Below are 21,147 nucleotides of genomic sequence, written 5' to 3'. Positions count from 1 at the left end.
TAAAAATAGTTGGGGCGGAATCTGGTACGAAAACACAGCAAGCGGACCCCACTAGTTTACATACTCCACCACGTTCAGCCAGAATGACATCTAATGCCATCCAGTTCTGAAGCGCTACCAATCTGATCGCTTTCTGCTCTAAAGTCATATTATAGAGTATATCTGTGGTCTGGTTGATGGTTCTCTCCAGTACTCTCGCTAGTTTCCTGATATCCTCGGAATTCGCTATCTGCCCAAAGAATGGAAGGAATGATTTCGCTACATCTCCTAAAACCTGTGCTGGAGTGTCGCCATTCTCGTTCTGCCGTGGACGAGCCTTCGAAACCTCTACAGTACTTGCTATAAACACCTCAGGTAACAGGATTCCTAGATAACAAGTTCCCTGCCAATCCCTGGGCAACCATGGAAATGCTACATTACCGCAAACAAAATAGATAGGTTCGCCTACATACAAATGTCTGTCTTCCCCAGTCAAATTTGCAATGTTGGCACAACCTTTAAAATCTCCCATTGACCGGGTGCCATTCCTCTGTATGCAGAAAGAAACTGAATCGGGGCTATGGTTAACAGTATAAGAAGGAGGCACAGCATCCTTATTGCCTATCAGAGCCATTTTAAAGGAAATCAAAGATTGGAAAGGACGAGACAGTCTATCAGAAGGCCTAATAGAAGCAATATTGAGCTTACTCCTATTTGCGAAAAGCGAGCATTCCAGGGGAGTCAGAACACATTTCTCAAAACTATTCAAATTAGTGCCATCAAAGTTCCCCGAGATGCTATCGCTCCATCGGCCAAAGAACAGTGCTCTAAGTGAAGCATAACAAGCAGTTGTCAAAGGTAAAGGGTGAATATACCAACCTAGCCCCTTATCCCCATGTTGCGGTAAATGCGAGCAGATCCAACAATTAGTCTTATTAAAAATGGCATGTGTTGCATTCATTATAAGCAACAAGGTATTATTGTGATACTTCTGTCTATGCTGTGAGTCCCTAGGTGACAGAGTATGCAAATGTACAAAAGCTGTAGAAACAGTGGGTACAATTTCAGTCGGCAGCAAAGACTCCAAAGGATGAGTTTCTCCGAAATACCAAAGGCCTAAGACAGTGACTATTATAAAACCAAATATTATCATAAAAACACAGCAATACGTTTTCGGGGCCCAGGCACATTGTTCATTGTCCGAGTTGGTCACCTCCTTATTTATAATTCCAATACGAGCAGCAGCGGTGGCGGTAGCAGGCATTGTAGATTTTCAATTGACGACCCCAATGTTCATTGCTGGCGACACTACGGTCGCGCGGCTTCTTAGTCCTTCCACAACCCCTAGCCAACAGAATCCCCTTCCTCAACTTTTTGGGCAAAAGCAAGCCCTTGATGATCCTTTCCTTCCTTGAATGCACAGCCGAACCGTGCCGTATGTCTATCAGATGCACAGCAAAACCGTGCCGTATGTCTATCTTCGTGGCCGGAAGTTGTATCTTGTTGTGCCTGGTATTGTTTGATCCGAGAACAAGATGTCGTTGCTTCCCGTTGGAAGCAACGTATCAGAGGCAAGTGAAGTTGGAACAGCAATTTCCGGGAGCAAAATTTTCAGAGAGTGCGGAGACAAAATGGCAGCTTCCCCAAGCCTCACAGGCTCAGAAAGATTCTCCGACGCACTCTCAGTGCTACTCACTGCTTTGGGATCATTGGTTGCAGCGTTAGCGAGGGGTTCCATTTCGTCTGTAACGTGTGGCACTGGGTGAGGAAGTTTCTTGACGTGCGTCGCGTGGATCCAATGCTTCCGGTCTGCGACACACACCGCTGTTTGGGTGACCAGCAGGACCTGGAACACGCCCCGCCACCGAGGTGCAAGGTAGGAAGATCGGTCAAAGGATTTGACCAAAACCCAACTTCCAGGTTGTATACTGTGGCCTGGGCCTTCGTATCACGCGGGTAAAGCGTCTCGTACCTGGTGTTAAATGAAATACAGGTTTTTAGTCAACTGGCTAAGATAGTCTGAAAGCAATACATTTTCTACATTCCTCAATGCCCTAGGATTCGGAAGACCCCAGATATTGGCAGGTCTCCCCATTACCACCTCAAATGGAGAGAGCCCAGTCTTAGTTTGAGAGGTTGTACACATGGCTAGTAACACGATCGGTAAGGCGTCCGGCCATTTTAGTTTGGTGCCGGCACACGTTTTAGCGAGCTTGTTTTTTATGATACCATTGTGTCTTTCCACTAATCCGGCGCTCTGAGCATGTCTGGCCGAATGGAATCGTTTGTCAATTTGCATTGCCGTACATATCTGTAGAATTACAGCAGTGATAAAATGCGGACCATTATCCGACCAGATAACTCTCGGCAAACCGAACCGTGGGAAGAATTCCTTTAAAATGGTCTTTGCAGTGGTCATGGCTGTAGCGTCTTTAACAGGAAAAGCCTCGACCCACTTACTAAAGGCGCAAATGACCACAAGGACATATTTTAGATTGTTACATCGCTCCATTTCAATAAAGTCAAAGTGAATCACTTCAAATGGGACAGAAGGAGGCCCAAAGCTACCTCTTGGAGTTGCTGTCCCCTTTTCCACATTGTGTTGTAGGCAAATCATGCAATTTTGGACATAATGCTGGGCAATTTTTGAAATCTTATCATTTACCCAGACTTTCTCTAACATTCTCATGATCTGTTGAGCGCACACATGTGTGGGACCGTGTGCCATGGTAACCATCATTACTATATAGGCATTAGGAAGCAACCATTTCCCTTCAACCATGTCCACCCAACACCCATCATCATCGAGTTTCCCCAAGCCCTCAGCCCACCTTTTGGATTCTTCTAATGTGGCATCGGCTTGGATATCCCGTACAGACCCAACACCCTCATCCATTGCATAGGCATCTACAGTCTCCCTTGAAACATACATCTCAGTGAAGAGATCAGAGGCAGTTTGTCTAGCTATTTGATCAGTGAAAGCATTCCATTTCCCTACATCATCTATAATCTTGCAATGTGCTGCGCACTTAATGATTGCTAACTGACTAGGGAGCGCAAGCGCTGAAAGCAATTGTACTATCAGGGAGCCATGTTGGATCTTGGTGCCATGCGAAGTTAAAAACCCTCTCTCTGACCAAAGTCTCCTAAAGTTGTGAGCCACCCCAAAGGCATACTGGATATCAGTATATATGTTTACTGTTAGCCCTTCGGAAAGCTCACAAGCTCGAGTCAATGCTATAATCTCTGCGGCCTGCGCAGAGTTATGCGTAATTCTCTTGGTCTCCACAACCGTACTTAATGTAGTGACTGCATAAGCAGCTGTGGATGTACCATCCAGTAGTTTGAAGCAGGAGCCATCACAAAACAGCTCCCCTTGTGGGTTATCCAAAGGAGTGTCCCTCAAATCAACTCTGCCTTTTGTATCTTGTTCAGTAGTATACAGGCAGTCATGTGACTCTTCGTCACCACAAACAGTATTTTGCGGGAAAGGTAGGAGTTCAGCCGGATTAAGAATGCAGCACCTCCTAATTTGAATGTGGGGAGCAAACAAGATTAATTCATATCTTGTCAGTCGTGCGGAAGTGAGGTGTTGCATTTGGGTTTTGTTCAATAGAATATCTACAGAGTGAGGCACCATCAGGGTTAAATCATGGCCTAGGACCATTCCCTCACTCTGTTTTACAGACGCAGCAGCAGCAGCGACAGCGCGCAAACATCTTGGCAAAGCGCATGCAACAGGATCAAGGGCGGAAGAGTAGTAACCGCATGGCCTATTCTTCCCTCCATGTTCCTGCGTTAATACAGCCAAAGCACATCCATTGCATTCATGCACAAACAACACAAAGGCCTTCTCATAGTTCGGTGTGCCCAAAACTGGCGCCGAACATAATGCAGTCTTGAGCAACTCGAATGAATGTTGATGCTCCGTATTCCATGGCAATGGCGAAGAAATACCCTTCTTTGTCAAGGCCAACGTCGGTTTTATCACTAGTGAGAAGTTTAGGATCCATAACCTACAGTAAGAAGCCATACCTATCAAGGCTCTAACTTCCTTTTGTGTATTTGGGACAGACATGCGAGAAATGTGTTTTATTCTTTCAGGTATCAATCTTCTTCCCTCCTTTGACAGGAGATAGCCTAAATAGGCGACCTCCTGGCAACAATATTGAAACTTTTTAAGCGAAGCTTTGTGACCATGCTTAGCTAGATGGATGAGCAACAACACAGTGCCCTCTTTACAAGAGCTCTCAGAGTCAGCGGCTAAAAGCAAATCATCAACATATTGAAGTAACGTACAAGTAGGGGGCAATCAAAGGGTATCAAGCTGCTCTTTCAAAGCCCTACTATAAATACTAGGACTCTCAGTATAACCTTGAGGTGCACAAGTAAATGTGAATGAGCGTCCCCCTAAGGTGAACGCGAACAAGTATCTACTATCCTCATGTATAGGAATACTGAAGAAAGCATTCTTTAGGTCCACAACACTGAAGTGAGTAGCCGTAGCTGGAATCGTGGTTAATATTGTCGTCACATCAGGCACAATTGGAAATTGCGGAGCGACGACTTTATTAATGGCACGTAAATCAATTATAAAACGAAATGGAATTGCATTATCACCTTTTTTGTACACGGGTAAAATTGGACTATTGCACAAACTTCCTGCAATCTCCGCAATCACCCCACGATGCACAAAATCGGAAACAATGCTCTTCAAAGCTCGCTCGCCTTCAACTGAGATCTTATACTGTGGAATACGGGGCAGCTTAATTCCATGGTTCAAAACTATTTTAACAGGCTCAATCTGCAAAACACCGACATCATTGTCATCAACTGCCCACAAACACTCTGGTACATTACTGAATTCTGGCGGCAAAGGTCTAGTCAAGAATTGCGAAACAGAACATTGCTGTGGTGAAATCGTCAAACGCACTCCATCAGAAGAACAATGAATTACCGCATTTAATTCCTTCAACAGATTCAACCCCAGCAAATTCTCTCCACAATTCGAAGTCAAGAGAAATGGACAGTGGTCCGTAAAGGGACCCAAAGAAATAGGTACCGGTGAAGAAACCGGACAAACAACTGGTGTGCCAGAAAACCCTACAGAAACATTGGTTTGCCCTGACGGTGGAATGTTTGGAACCCGAGAATGATCAATGGAGCACTTCTGTGCTCCAGTGTCTATTAAAAATTGATGTTTCCTATTTCCCACCACCATTTCAACGTAGGGACCTTTCTGATTAATGGGAATAGGTGTAGGTTCCAAACCCTGCTTCGGGCAATCCTAACGAAACAAAATATCATCAAAAGGAAGCTCTTCAGATAGATATGCAGCAGAAGGATGATCAAATATGTTTCTAGTATCCACACTCGAAGTCTGTTTATCCTGTGAAAAAGGTTGTTGGGGATCCTGCGAAAACTAGCCTCTACCAGGGCCCTCTACACCCGGGCGACCTCTGGATCGTCTACCCATATTTCCAAATGTGTTATTCGACCTCTGTCGAAGGACGGGGCATTGTGCACGCCAATGACCCTCCTGGCAACAATAGGCACACTGGTTAATATTCACAGGACCCAAGGGCACATTCCCTTGTGGAACATACTGACCTCTAATCTGCGAACTACCCCCTCTGGGGCCTCTAACAATTTGCTGTAACAATACTTTAGTCTTCAAATCACCTTTTCTCTTCTCGACTCTATCTTTTGCATTATTGACATGGTTCTCGTAGTACTGAGCCATGTGCAGTACTTCTGATTGGGATTTCGCCTGCCAAGCGCTCTCAGAAGACATAATTTGTGACTGGATGTCAGGCAGCAATCCACGTACAAATTTGTCCACAAATAATCTTTTCCCAGACTCTGTGCCTAAGTCTTGTCCACTGAAATCCGAGAATACCTGTTCGAACCGATTAAAGAACTCGGTAGCACCCTCAGATTTTCCTTGGACACAGGCCATAAGCTTGTCCCAAATAATTCTCTTTTCGGGGATTATAGTTTTCAGTTTTGCAATGATTCTGTCAGGCAAAGTTAGTATCACCTGAGGTGGTCTCTCACCAGCTGGCCTTTCCCCATCAAGCCTAACTATGTCAGCCCATGTATCTCCCAACCCTGGTACATCGTCTATAGTTCTAACTTGTTTCCACAAATCTACAGGCAGGAGTACAGGGAATAGCAGATCAATGTCGCCTAGGGTAAACACTGAGGACTGCAAAACGGACTCTATCTCTTTATAGAACCCTGTTGGATTTTTCCTAATGTCAGGAATAGTTTGTCTAATAGTATTCACTTCCTGTCGTGAAAACGGGACGTGAACAAACTGCGATACATAATGTGCAGGAATGTTCACAGCAAGTGTACCTGCTGCAGCATTAGCAGGAATCTCAACCTTTGGGACAAATGTCGGAGGAACCTCTCTCATAGGCAACTAAGATGTAGGCAACTCCAAACGCTTACTAAGCAACCGAGCTAAGTCGAGCGCTAAAGCAGTTGAAGAAGTGTCAAGTGAAAAAGCTCTCTTATAAATACTCAATAACTCTGTGGGACAACTAACCTTTCTCTTTAAACATTCATCCTGCAGGTACTCTACCATTACCTGTATCACTTTCTTCTGCATTTCTAGCCTATATTGACTGTATGTGTCATATACCTCAACTGGAGTTATCGATATGTCTGAAATCCATCTAATCGCATCTTTTGTACAAATTCGCGCCTCCTCAGATGTCGATTTACGACAAGGAAGAAATCGTTTCTGTACATACATACTTTCTTCTTCGTCATCCTCATTCCGTAACCTTTTCAACTCCTTTCTATACTCTAATATCCTCTCAACATGCTCATGTACCTTCTCCACAGTGTCTCTTGAAAACGCCAAAGTATTCAGGTCCCTCAACCCTTGTGGGAGGTCTGCATTATTTAATTTACCCCACATTACACATAAATGAATCCCTAAACCTTCAATGAAAACATTTTTCTCAGGAAAATTATCCATATTAGAAAGTGTGGCAAGAACATTAGCTTGATCATCTCTCTCCATACAATGGTTGGCCCATGCAAACAAATCCTGTTTCTTTTCTGTAGGAACAGTATTACGAGTAACAATCCTCGACCCCGCACCCTGATCAACTACAAGCGGTACAGAACTACTTGGGAGTGAGGGTGCAGGCAAATTCAATGGAGGTACTATTACTGGTGCAATGGGAAGAGGCAGAGGAGCAGGTGGAGGAACAACAACCGGAGGAATAGGAACAACAGGTTGAGCAGGAAGAGCAGGAATAACAGCAGGAAGAGGTACAGCAGGAGGAAGAGGAACATACGGAGGTGGTGCAGAGGCACCAGGCTTTCGTTCATTTAACAATTTGTCGATAAACTCATCAGAAACATGAAGATCTTTAGAAGGATAGATTTTCTGAATACCGAGTGAGAAAGCCCTGTCCATATTCCTAACCGACTCAGACTGTTTGTCCTGATCATATAACAACGCCTTTTCAGCATTTGTTTTATGACGGCGCACATGTTTTTCCCTACTTTTAAGCTGCTGCAACGCTTCTCTTTTCCAATTTTGCAAAACATCAAATGCTGCAGGTCTGGTCTTCTTTTTTAACAAGACTGACTCTAAATATTCAATACGAGGGATCTCAAAACTACCATTGACTGGCCACTGAAGTTCGGAGGCATGCCTGGTTTGTCTGTGCCAAATTTTATTAAATACAACACTTCCAATGCCATGCTTACAGTACATAGTACATGCCGGTGACCCCTCCTGTGGTGCCGAATGGCTAAATTCCAAAGATTGTCTATCGCTGCGGAATAATGCCCTAAAGCAGCTAGACAATTTCCCAGGCATTTCTCAAATACTCGGTGTTACCTGGTCAATAATTGTGTCTGCAGATACAATGCGCCAAATTCAAATTGTCAGGGTTGAATTAAGAGTCGGGTAACGACTCACCTGACCAAACCTAAGAAGGACCGATCGGTTTACAAAGGACTTACCTAACGAATTTTACCTTGTGTATGGTGATTTCGGCAAATCTGCCCGCCTCAAAAAATTGACCCTCGTCAAGATGCCGTCTCAGACCACACGGCTATCGTCCAGGGAACAGATTGTGCAGCGCTGTTGAGATGTCGCGTCTCGTTCAGTCGGGCCCGTTATGTCACACGGTCTGATCCCGGTCCGATAGCGTGCGTCAACCTTCAATAATCCGGCATCAATCTTGAGGGTCCCTATTCCGGGCGCCAACTGTGAAAACAAGGAAATAATATGAGGCAGGGTAACCAAAAAGGAAACACACCAAACACAGGTTACAAAGGAACGTACAAAGTACTTTATTTTATACTGAATCCAGTTACAAAAGAACAGAACAAAATTCAGATAGCTATCGACCCTCAGTACAACACAGCGAACTCCGGCGTTGTTCGGTGTGCTCAGTGAGTGCAAATATTCATTGAAACAGTCAGGCTTTTATACATTTCTCCAGCCTGTTGTCCAGCCTTTCTTCAGGTTAACCATTCCATAAATAAGTTACTGCTCTAGGGTCCCTTGCCAGGTCAAATCTAGTTCATCTTAGGTTTATACATTAACAAGAAGAAATGGTAATAATGTATGCTCTAGGCCTAACATTACAATGCAGGACTTAATTTATACAATATAGTTAAGCAGGTGTTTTCATTCATTTATAGATCAGTTTCGGTGATACAGGTAATCCATTGCACACAGGTCAGCAGAAGGAGAAGGTCTCAGCTCATGACCCTAACAAGGTGCCTGCAGGCAAGTTATACATTAGCTGTACAGAGGTCATGACAATCAAGTTCTGTTCTGAATAACATAGGCTACCATTTTAGCTCACATGGTGACTTTATAGAGCAAGAAAACCTAAAATGGCGGCTTGACCCAAAATGATAGTTTACATGGGTTCTAAGTTCAGGACCTTGCAATGCGAGTTTATTCACATGTAGTTTATAAGCAGCTTGTTAGCTGCTTGGCGTAGGCCAATATACATATATTCATAGCAATAGGAGGCACGATATAATTTCTAGTTTGACAACCAGGAGTCTCCAACTCTGGTCCTCGGGTTTCAAATGCACTCCATGTTTTCAGAATCTCCTCAAAATATGTCATTTGAATAGAGTGAATATAGATTGGATTTATTTATTTCGTCAGCGGTTGTCCTGAAAACCTGGTGTCGGCGGGGCTCTGGAGGACTTCACTTGGAGATAACATAAATTATAACTGAGTAGTTTATATCGCATGTCTTGCTGGATTCCTCCAGCATCTAAGCACTGTAATAAGTGGTACTCAATGTATCAACTTTGGGGGGGACAGGTGAGAGTTGACCAAGTGAATACATGTCGGACAGCATCGGCCTGCTGGGCTTCAGCTATCTGGGATTGCCATCCCTTTTGCGGTGTCCAAGCAGAGCACATTTTGTGTTTCCTACGGGCCCCTGGACATACATGAGCCACAGGCCCAGCAACACTGCAGCCACAGCTGGGCAGCTGATGCAGTGAAATGCCTAAGCAATTGTGATTGGCTGGCACGAACAGAAGAGCCCATTAGGCCGTGAAGCCATGACACTAGTCTCGGCCCGGGATGCTGACGGGCCCTGTGATGCAGGAGAGATCACTGATGGAGGCAGGCAACCCCGTAGGAGAGTCGGCATGGTGATCACGTGGGTGATGGTCACCAGATCAGGCCATATTATGTGTAAGGGAAAAGTCCACTGCAGGTGGGAGTTCTCTCATGTGCAGGCTGAGCCATGCTCCTCGAAGCCAGGGGCTGTTCTTTTAGGGGGTTCATTGTTAATGAAACTGACTAAATGTATCTTACAGACTTTTCTGTGTGAACCCCATTGTGTAAAACCCTATAAAAACCCTGAGGAATGTGAGCTCCCTGGCCCCATTTCTGGGACTGGTTATTCTGCCAGTTTCACCGTTCATTGCGTGCACATCTGTACGGACATTACAGCGGACTCTGCCTTTGCTCTCTGTGTTGCTTATTGGATTTATTGCTGGGTTTCAACACTAGTCCAAGACCACTCTAGGTGGAACCTTAATGCAAGAGGATGCTGGGTAGCGTGCATTGTAGTGAGAATGTTTGTGCAATTGGATGTAGGTGTGGGCTCACTGTAGTGTGAATCTTGGTGCATTCATACAGTGATTATCGTCTATTGTAGTGTGAATCCTGGTGCAATCCGATGCCGAGTGGGGCCACTGTGGTGTGATTCATGGAAGCATAGTGAGGCGGGTGCAGTGTGAATCTTGATGAAATATGACGCTGAGTGAGGCCCATTGTAGTGTGCATCCTAGTGTGATCAGTTGCAGGGTTCAGCCCGTTGAAGACGTGGAGTGAATTCCATTGCAGTGTGAATCCTGGTGCAATGAGATGCCAAGTGGCACACACTGCAGTGTGCATCCTGGTGCTATCAGATGCAGGGATGTGATCACTGCAGTGTGATTTCTGTTGAAATCAGACGCTGGGCGAGGCCATTGCTGCAGGAACCCCAGTGCAATCGCACTCTGTGCGGTTAAGTGAAAGGTAAAATGATTCCTTGCACACGCACAGGCCATCTATGGACCCTTGTGAATCAAATACAGATAGTGACAATCATAGTGCTCTAAGAGGATGGATTTTAGAATCTTTGCGTGCCTGGAAACTGGGAATTCCTTGTGAGCACAGAGGGCGGAAGTGGGGAATAAAGACCATGCAGAGGCTGCGCTTGGAGAACATTTGAGCGCTCGGATGTAAACAGTGGGTATGCTTTCTTGAATAAGTAGCTGGCCGTGGGAACTCCTTGCACACTGAGGCCCTAGCCGAGGGAACTCCGTGTGCACCGAGGCTATAGCCATGGGAACTTCTTCTGCACCGAGGCTATAGCCGTGGGAACTTCTTCTGCACCAATGCCATAGCCGTGGGAACTGCTTGTGCACTGAGGCCCTAGCCGTGGGAACTCCGTGTGCACCGAGGCCATATCCGTGGGAACTCCTTTGTACTGAGGCCCTAGCAGTGGGAACTCCTTGTGCACCAAGGCCCTAGCAGTGGGAACTCCTTTTGTACTAGCAGTGGTAACTCCTTGTGCACCGAGGCCCTAGCCGTGGGAACTCCTTGCGCACTGAGGCTATAGCTGTGGGAACTGCTTGCGCACCGAGCCTATAGCTGTGGGAACTCCTTGTGCACTGAGACCCTTGCCGTGGGAGCTCCTTGTGCACCGAGGCCCTAGCAGTGGGAACTCCTTGTGCACTGAGACCCTTGCCGTGGGAGCTCCTTGTGCACCGAGGCCCTAGCAGTGGGAACTCCTTGTGCACCGAGGCCCTAGCAGTGGGAACTCCTTGTGCACCGAGGCCCTAGCAGTGGGAACTCCTTGCGCACCGAGGCCCTAGCCGTGGCAACTCCTTGTGCACCAAGGCCTTAGCCGTGGGAACTCCTTGCGCACTGAGGCCCTAGCCGTGGGAACTCCTTGCGCACTGAGGCCCTAGCCGTGGGAACTCCTTGCGCACTGAGGCCCTAGCAGTCGGAACTCTTTGTGAGCTCAGAACCCAGAGGAGGGATATTGCTTTGCACTCTAAAGTTGCTGACAGTGGTGAATAAGTACATGCTGAGAGGTTGGCTGAGGAACCTTTGTGCAGTTAACGTCTGGCATAGGGAAGCCCTTGTGAACTGTGGGGCTAGCAGAAGGAAGTCCTTATGCACTCCGAGATTGGCAGTGGGAAGCCATTGTGCACAGGCAGTCTAGCAGTGGGAAGTCCTTGGGCACTGAAGGGCTTGCAGTGGAAAGTCCTTGAGCAACGAGTGCTGGCAGTGGGGAATCGTGCACTCAGAGGCTGGCAGTGAGAAGTCTTTGTGCCCAGATGGTATGCAGTGGAAAGTCCTTGTGCAATGAGGGCTGGAAGTGGTAAATCTTTGTTTGTGTTCCCTGTGATTTTCCTGCCGACCATTTTTGTTCACGGCTCCGGCTATGATGCTGTGGGGAAACACTGTGAGTGGGCCCCCCTACACCCCAAAATCTTCTTGATGCAACTTCTGGACTTTCACTGGGCCCTGCTCCATTTGGTCCCGTGACTTCACCCCTCCACCCTATCTGCCCTTTCCTCCCACTTCTGACCTCACACCCTGGCCTAGTCCTGCTTTTGGGGTTTCCTCTTGCATGCATGACTCCAAGCATGCGCTATTCCCGACAGACCAGCGTCGAGGAAAGCCAGCCAGACAGGAACATCTTTTTGGGATAAAAGTGGGCAGTGCCCATGTTTACTCAGGGTGTGGCAGTGAGAGGTTCATCTGGACACACTCTGGCGGTGGGAAATCCTTGTTCACCCTGTGACGAATCGAGGGAATTCGTCCCTTCTCCCCAAGGAGAAGATTCCCACTTTGAGGCTAGGGAGGGGAGCCTGCTTCCCAAGACCCTCCCTAGAGAGCTGGACAAGTGGGTCCTCACTGGAGAGACTCCTCTCCCCTTCCCCCCTTAGCGGATGAGGTTTTAAAGACCTGTTACCTGACCGCTTATTAAAAGGAGAATTGCAAGCATCCTATCAAAATGTGAATCCATTGGGGCTACCTCTTCTCCAGAGATCAAACAGGCGTTGTGAGAACTGGTGGGACAAACCTATATGATACGATAAGATATGATAGTTTATTTGTATAGCGCCTATACACAATGTGTGTCAAAGCGCTTCAAGGCAGGAGAGAGAATAAGGGAAAATACAATAATATTCTGACAAGGCCTTGAGACATTTAAGAATGAGTAGAAAACTATCGTACTACGCCTGACGACATTTCTGATAATGCAAGTGCATAGTTAAAGGATAAGGGAAAGGGGGGCGGGGGTGTACAGAGGCTACTGTAAGGAGCAATCAACAGATGGAGTGAAATCCGCCATGATACAGAAGTCAGAAATGAGGCACACATGATGCGGGAGTCCTGCAGGACATGCCTTGATGCAGAGTCATTGATGAGCACAATAGGATACAAAGTCATTGTGGTTGCGCGATGATCAAAAAGGTCCGGCGTGACAAAGACAAGGCTCTGGATGTGTGAGCAACTTGCGACAACAGGCAGTTCAAAGCGTGAGCAAAAGGCGCTGAAGGTACATATGGGTGGCAGCATAATCGGACTGTGGGCATGGAGGGATTCAGTTGAAGCAGAAAGACATAGAAACTGTAGTGTGCAGAGGTAGGGGAATGAGAACAGCTAGATACGACTTTCACACACAGACAGGCCCATACAGACAGGAGGAGGGGACAGCTAGATACGACTTTCACACAGGCAAAAACAGACGGGAGACGGGGGACAGCTAGATACGACTTTCACACAGGCAAAAACAGACGGGAGACGGGGGACAGCTAGATACGACTTTTACACAGACCGGCACATACAGACAGGAGGAGGGGACAGCTAGATACGACTTTCACACGGACAGGCAAAAACAGACGGGAGAGGGGGACAGCTAGAGATGACTTTCACAAAGACAGGCACAAGCAGACGGGAGGGAGGACAGCTAGATACGACTTTCACACCGACAGGCACATACAGACAGGAAAGGCGGACAGCTAGATACGACTTTCACACAGACACAAGAGGGGGGGGGGACAGCTAGATATGACTTTCACACACAGACAGGCACATACAGAAAGGATAGGGGGGACATCTAGATACGACATTCACACAGACGGGCACAAACAGACAGGAGGGCTGGACAGATAGAGACGACTTTCGCACAGACAGGCACAAACAGACAGGAGAGGGGGGACAGCTGGATACGAATTTCACACAGACACGAGAGGGGGGACAGCTAGATATGACTTTCACATAGACCGGCACAAACAGACAGGAGAGGGGGCAGTGCTGGTCATTGGGCGGGCTCTCGGCAGATCCGAGATCTGGCACCAGAAATTGAGCCAGATCTCGGGATCCGGCCAGAGTCTGCCGGCCAAGACCATGAACCGCGCTGGAATACGTAAAAAAATAAAATAAAAATAAAAATGCCAGTGACGGCAGCATTGCTGGATGCACACTACGAGGTCTGCCCCCTCTAAACCATGCCCCCTCGGGCACCGCCCCCAAACTCCTCCCCCACCCCGGCCTTTGATTTGTGGGATCCCCCCACCACATTTTTTCCATTTCCACCACTGAGAGGGGGGACAGCTAGATACGACTTTCACACAGACAGGCAAAAACAGACAGGAGGGGAGACAGCTAGATACGACTTTCACACAGACACATGGGCGTAATTGTAGGGGGGACAGTGGTGTTTGCCCCCCCAACTTTCATGGCACACCATTTTGTCCCCATTTATTTGTCTAGGGCACCTTTTCTTCACATGTCAAGTCCCCCCCCCCCAACATTTTCAGAAAAGTTACTCCACTGCACAGACCAGCACAAACAGATAGGAGAGGGGGACAGCTAGATACGACTTTCACACAGAGAGGCACATACAGACAGGAGAAGGGGGCAGCTAGATACGACTTTCACACAGACAGGCAAAAACAGACAGGAGAGGGTGGACAGCTAGATACGACTTTCACACAGACAGACACACACAGACAGGAGAGGGTGGACAGCTAGATACGACTTTTACACAGACAGGCACACACAGAGAGGAGAGTGGACTGCTAGATACGACTTTCAAACAGACAGGCACAAACAGACAGGCGAGGGGGACAGCTGGATACGAATTTCACACAGACAGGCACATATAGACAGGACAGGGGGACAGCTAGATACAACTTTCGCACAGTCAGGCACATGCAGACAGGCGAGGGGGGACAGCTAGATACGAATTTCACACAGACAGGCACAAACAGACAGGAGAGGGTGACATACAGACAGGAGAAATACATATAGTAAGTGGAGGGAACTGATCGTGGGAAGCTGCCGCAGTGGGAAGGGGGTGGGGGCTGACCCCTGACCCAACCTGGTAGCAAACCGGGAGAATACAGGGGCCTTAGGAGTGGGCCTTGGTGAGGGGGCAGGATAAAGCCTACTGGTCCCCCATAGGCCAAGAAGTACAGGTGTAGCCAAATCACAGTACAGGTGGTTCAAAGGAGGAAGACCAAACTTCCTACCTGATGCATGGCGATCGGCGGCCATCTTGCAGTTGCCACGAGGACCTCCAGGGATTAATGGGAGATATGGGTGGACCCATGTGGCCACAAACACACTGCCCCCAATAGGTTTGGAGTGCACCAAATTGAGCACAAACATCGCTGCGATCGAGGAGCACAATAAAGTGAAATTAAAAAACCATTTCCGAATGTGTGCATTTTTTCATTTTTTTTTCAAATAAGAAAACAGCAAGTCAGCGCTGATGAGGTGATCCTACCTCCAGGTTAAATGAAGCAGCGGAATGCGGTATTATAGATTGGGGAAACGCCATCAGGAGGGAGCAGGGCACGTCATCACGGGTCCAGAAGGGAAGGAAAAGAAAAAAGGAGATATGCGTTTACCGATTACAATTTCGGGACCTGCATCTCTTCCCCAATGAAAGCCCCTTAGAATTAGCAGGCCGGGTACACAATACACTTACCCAATGATTAAGGAGGAAAACCCCGCCAGAGGTCCTAGAGATCCTTGCGTTGAAACAATTCATTAGTGCCCTTCCCCCTTCTTTGCAGCGAGGTATACTACAACAACCTCAACCCTCGCTCGAGATGGCCATTCAGGTAGCACAAACCCACTCAGAAGCGGCTAAGGACTCGCGAGGATAGCTCAGGGATTGCATTGGAAGCAAGACGACAGAGAGCAACACAGGTTCTATCCCCGGGTCCGCGCTTAGAACCCTCTGGGTATTAAGCCGTTATAAATAACCTATCAAATAACCTAAATACTTAAGACACCTAGAGAAACCTGTAGAAGTAGAACAGGATGTAAGGGGATATCTCACGTTCATATCACTAGAGAAAGGCCAAAGGTCCGAGAGAACTCCTTCCCGAGAATATCTAAATAAGGAAGAAATCCCTAAAAGAAACGCTCCTTTACCATTTACCAAAACACGAATAACTCCTAGAAAAGAAATAAGGCAAATGAAAACTCCCTTGCCATCTCCCCCTATGTTTTTCATGTGGAGAAAAGGAGCATATGGCCAGAGTCTGTCCAAAAAACACCATCGAAGAACCTATGGATATGGGCAGGTTAGCAACAGAATCCTTGGTAAAAGAGGATGAAGAAGCCAAGCACGACCTGATCAGACCGAAATATGTTATTGAGCATCTCAACCTGTTCAGACTCATGAGAAGGTGCAAATAAATGGAATGCGCGCTAAGGTCTTCATAGATTCACGAAGCTGACAGACCGCCATCAGAGCCAATCTCCTATATGAGGACGACATACACGCTAATCAAGCAGTAAGACTAGCTGGTGTGCATGGAGATGTAAAAACCTACCCTAAAGTCGCTCTGTCATTGAGAGTTAGGGACAAGCCTGTGGTCGTACCTGGTCTGTCAGAAAAGGTCATCATTGGCACAGACTTTCCAACCTTGGCAGAATAAATAACTACTCCTTTAGTGTAGGATATGAAATCCTTGTACTATCCTTTACAATCTTGGCAATCCTCTATACAGGCTCGGACTGGCCAATAGGGAAATTGGCCAGTGCCCAAATCAAAAACAGAAAATGCCAGTGTGGGCCATTTATTTTGGGTCGGATTGGGCCCCTTTTTTGGAAAATGTGGGCCAGTTTCTTAAGTACTGTACACTGCGGGTAGTAGTATTGACCAGCGCTACTGAATACTTACTCTTTAAACGTCACAATTTGAATCACATTTTATCCAAAACCAAAAGCTTTTGTATTGCTCAAACAGTCTGTCACAAAAGGAATGATTTGCCATTTAAACTGTGGGACACTTTTTCATTGGTGCCCCAGACAATTTTATGCCCCAGTCTGATTCTTCCTCTCTAGACCTCGCAGATGCCTCCATATGGAACTGGGTAGAGACCAGATCTCCAGATCCGGGGAGGATGAAAATGCAAACCCAAACAACGAACGAAACCTACCTTCAAGAAGGAGATGGGGAAGCCATGACTGTAAAGAGATGGGTATGTGACGAATCCAGGGAATTTGTCCCTTCTCTCCAAGGGCGAGCCTCCCCCTTTGAGGCTAGGAAGGTGAGCCCACTTCACAAGACCATCCCTAGGGGTCTGGGCAAATGGTACCTCACTGGGAGAGACTCCCGATTAGGGGACAAAGGCCCCGTTCCTGTGAGAAAGCTCCTTAAGCCATTCCCCATGGTGGCATACATGAGAACTATCTGATGTGAAGAATAGTATACAATTCAGAGACTTGGCTGAAGATCAAACTAAAACTTATTGTTACAAACAATAAAGAGGATCTGTCTCTTTAAAAGGAGACCTTCATTTAATTGTGATGACGAGGCTAGAGGAGAGCACACGCAGAGATGAGGCAAAGCAGAGAGACGCATACACAAGCAGAGGAAGCCCCTTGACGCCATCACACCTGAGAGAGGCAAAGCCAAAGAGAGCTATGGAGCCTGCGACTTTCAGAACTGCTCTGAGAGCGAGAGCGAAATGCCTGAAGCCCCACATTGGTACCAATACAGAAGCTGAGAAGAAGGGAACCTAAATCCCAGTGGTGGCATGACCACAGTGACTGTGTGGTGGGCGGGGTGCCCGTCCAATGACACCAAAACCACCATGCTGAGAAATCAGCTAACCCCCAGTTTACCTGCAGTGTTACTTGTCCACACCGAGAGAGAGGACCGAGAATGGGACGCTGGAGAAAACAAGAAGGCAAAGAACTGGAACAACTGAAGAGAGTCCAAGCAAAGCGAGGCCCCAGGGACATTCGCCAGCAAATTCCATGGTAACGGGGAGAACGGGAGAACCAGCAGCTGCCGGGGAATCGTTATGTTACAAGGGAAACTCGTCCCAGTGAAATTGACGAGATAGCAAAGTTGATGGAACAGAACTTGAGGGAAAAAGAATCAGGCCGAAAGAGAGACCATTAAGGCCAGAGCACAAATACCCTGGGGAGAGGGAAAAGTACCATGCATGTCACATGTTAAGAGGCAGAGCAAGCTAGAAGGAGAATTCTATGACGTAAGGGCAAGGGAGGCCCATAAGAGATATACAAGACAACCCAACCCAGGAAAAGGGGTACATTAACTGCCAAGAAAGCATACCCCATCTAAGAAAGTATATGGTACAGTAGTACCAAATACAAATCAGTGTCGAGCAAAGGATAAGACAGAGATTTAAAAGATATTCCTTGGAGAAAATGCCTAAAGAGGAGGGAAAGCGCAAAAGAACTACTTGTGAAAGAGTTACAAGAACTTGTACAGAAGGTGACAAGAGAATCTTTAAAGTCAGCCTACTAACAAAGGTCTGAAGCGAAGGACAAACATTTCAAGAAAAGTCAATCGAGAAAAGGTGGACATTCTCCTGACCTTCGTGATGAAGGACGAGCACCTTAGTTAATTATGTAGGAAGGGAACACCCACATAGCAACAGGGAAAGTTAGGCCTTTTTCTTATGATTTAATAAATAATGAGTGAAAATGTCAACCCAGTGTCCGTGTCCGTCTCCTGACCCACCACAACTGACAGGCTGGCAGTGCAGAAACCCTGTGCACTGAGGAGCTGGCGACGGGAAGTCCTTGTACACTGAGGGCTTAGCAGCAGGAAGTTCTTGTGCAATGAGTGGCTGGCAGTAAGATGTCCTTGGGCACTGCAAGGCTGGCAGGGTAAAGTCCTTGTGCCCCGAGGGGCTGGCAGCGGGAAGTCCTTGTGCACTCAGACGAGCAGGGTTTACAGGGCTATTGACAGGCTTTGCGGGGCCCTGTGCATCAAGATGTGCGGAGACCACCTAATTTGCATATGTATTGGCATCACGGAAAGTGATATCGCATTCTTAAACTCGAGGGCATCATGGGAAGCTTCCTTACAAGACGTTACCGGGAGTAAGCGACACATACCTTTGTGATGTGCAATATATGAATAATCCCTTGATTACGTTTCCTGGAGCCACACTAGTGTCCATTTAACCATGGATGGGGGCTTTGATCAGAATACACTCTAAAGACCATCAGCTTCCAGGGCCTCCTTTTTTTGGCAGATGAGGCCTAAAATGAGATGAGACAGTTACCCAGGGCCACACACGACCTTAGGGTGTGTAGCCTGCCTGTGATTTTGCCACTTGGCCACCTAGCTTCTCAGCTGTGGTTGCTGCACATGTGCTCTCATGTGTGACTTCCCAGCGCTAAACATGCTGTCTACTGTATTTACTTTAAAAGAACACAACTCAAATGATGAACTGAACAGACACACATACTATTTCTTACAGGAGGGTGTAATCAAGCTATGATTGCAGTTGTATGTTTCCATTTACATTTATTTATTTATTTATACCGCCCACAATTGACCCTCAGGCATGATGGCGCAACAAGACATACCACAGAAAAAGGATGTGGAAAGTAATGTGAACATTAAAAATCTCCCAGGTTTGACAACTCTGCTGCTAACACTGAAGCACCCCTCAAAACTAGGAGTGTGATCTTGGAGTTACTGTTTGGCACAGGCATGCAGATTGCTATGCAAATGTGTGCTATAAAGAACTGTGTGCGTGACAACAGGCCTACTGTGCACCTCTGATGTCACGAAGGTGGCTTAAAAAGCGGGGTATGGTTTGTGAAGACTCACACCTTTCAGTAGCTAACTGGGTCTGTGTCCAGCTTGCACATCAAATGGTACCATTGCTGTTCTTATTACTGTGTAAGGCCATGTGGGGTCCTGTTTCTTTGTTTTCAGACCTGCATTCAAATCTAGCTCCAGTACCTCACATGGGGGGTGAATGGGGAGCCTGCAGGGCGTGTAGGGGATTTGGGGGGCTTGTGCATGGAGAACCTGGAATTGGATATGCTCTCAGAGGCCAGGCGCTGGGACCCTTGTGCAGTCGTACGCTGGGGTATAAACCCCAGCCCTGGAGACTATCCAAGCATTGCTTCAAATACATAGTTTCGGATGCCAAAGTTTGGAAAATAAAATGCATTGAAAAAATGCATTTTTTTGTAGGTAAAGTTTTTTTTACTATAATGGGTTTTAAGGGGTAAAAAAACAGGGTGGGCCTCGCACTCCCCATTTAAAAAAAAATGCATTATTTTGATGCATTTATTTTCGAAACTTTTGCATTCGATGCAATCACTAGGAACCCACTGGAGTGGGTAATTAGTGCTGTTATCACAATGTTAAGTCTTAGTCTTTAAACCTTGCTTAACCGTATCCCATTTATTGTCCAATACTCTTCTTCCCCCACCCCACACCCTGCAGGGAGTTTGCTGGATTTCCTGAAGGACGGAGACGGGGGATTTCTGAAGTTGCCACAGCTGGTGGACATGGCTGCCCAGGTACCATCCTAGCGACAAGCTGCTGCCTGTAGACTGCGCTCCCTGCACTCTTTCAGTGCTATTTCCACTCTTACAGGTAGCTCCATGAAGGGGTCAGTGCTGCCTTTTATTACTATGGTATTTATTGAGCGTGGACCTGGCTTCGAGAAGCAACAGAGCGCTTTACAGAGGTATACAACAGTACAGATGCATAACAGAGCGCTTTACAGAGGTATACAACAATAGAGATACATAACAGAGCGCTTTACAGAGGTATACAACAGTAGAGATGCATAACAGAGCGCTTTACAGAGGTATACAACAATAGAGATGCATAACAGAGCGCTTTACAGAGGTATACAACAATAGAGATGCATAACCGAGCGCTTTACAGAGGTATACAACAATAGAGATGCATAACAGAGCGCTTCACAGAGGTATACAACAGTACAGATGCATGACAGAGCGCTTTACAGAGGTATACAACAATAGAGATACATAACAGAGCGCTTTACAGAGGTATACAACAGTAGAGATGCATAACAGAGCGCTTTACAGAGGTATACAACAATAGAGATGCATAACAGAGCGCTTTACAGAGGTATACAACAATAGAGATACATAACCGAGCGCTTTAGAGGTATACAACAATGGAGATGCATAACAGAGCGCTTTACAGAGGTATACAACAATAGAGATACATAACCGAGCGCTTTACAGAGGTATACAACAATGGAGATGCATAACAGAGCGCTTCACAGAGGTACAACAATAGAGATACAGAACCAAGCGCTTTACAGAGGTATACAACAGTACAGATGCATAACAGAGCGCTTTACAGAGGT

The 21,147-nt window shown here is 46.8% G+C and overlaps 1 protein-coding gene across 5 annotated transcripts in view; it reads left to right on the top strand.

Moving 5' to 3' along the window:
- FGR (FGR proto-oncogene, Src family tyrosine kinase) overlaps window positions 1–21,147 on the top strand; it is a 367,556-nt gene that overhangs the window by 326,352 nt on the left and 20,057 nt on the right. For all 5 annotated transcript variants that reach the window (XM_069622908.1, XM_069622907.1, XM_069622909.1 and 2 more), the window contains one exon: window positions 20,247–20,323. In XM_069622908.1, coding sequence (XP_069479009.1) covers window positions 20,247–20,323 — 77 coding nt within the window. The remainder of the gene's footprint in view (window positions 1–20,246; window positions 20,324–21,147) is intronic.

The sequence above is a fragment of the Ambystoma mexicanum genome, chromosome 11 (genome assembly GCF_040938575.1).
Source record: "Ambystoma mexicanum isolate Mex_15411 chromosome 11, UKY_AmexF1_1, whole genome shotgun sequence".
NCBI lineage: Eukaryota > Metazoa > Chordata > Amphibia > Caudata > Ambystomatidae > Ambystoma > Ambystoma mexicanum.
Note: the sequence above shows the minus strand (reverse complement) of the source record. Positions and strands in the feature narration are given on the sequence as shown.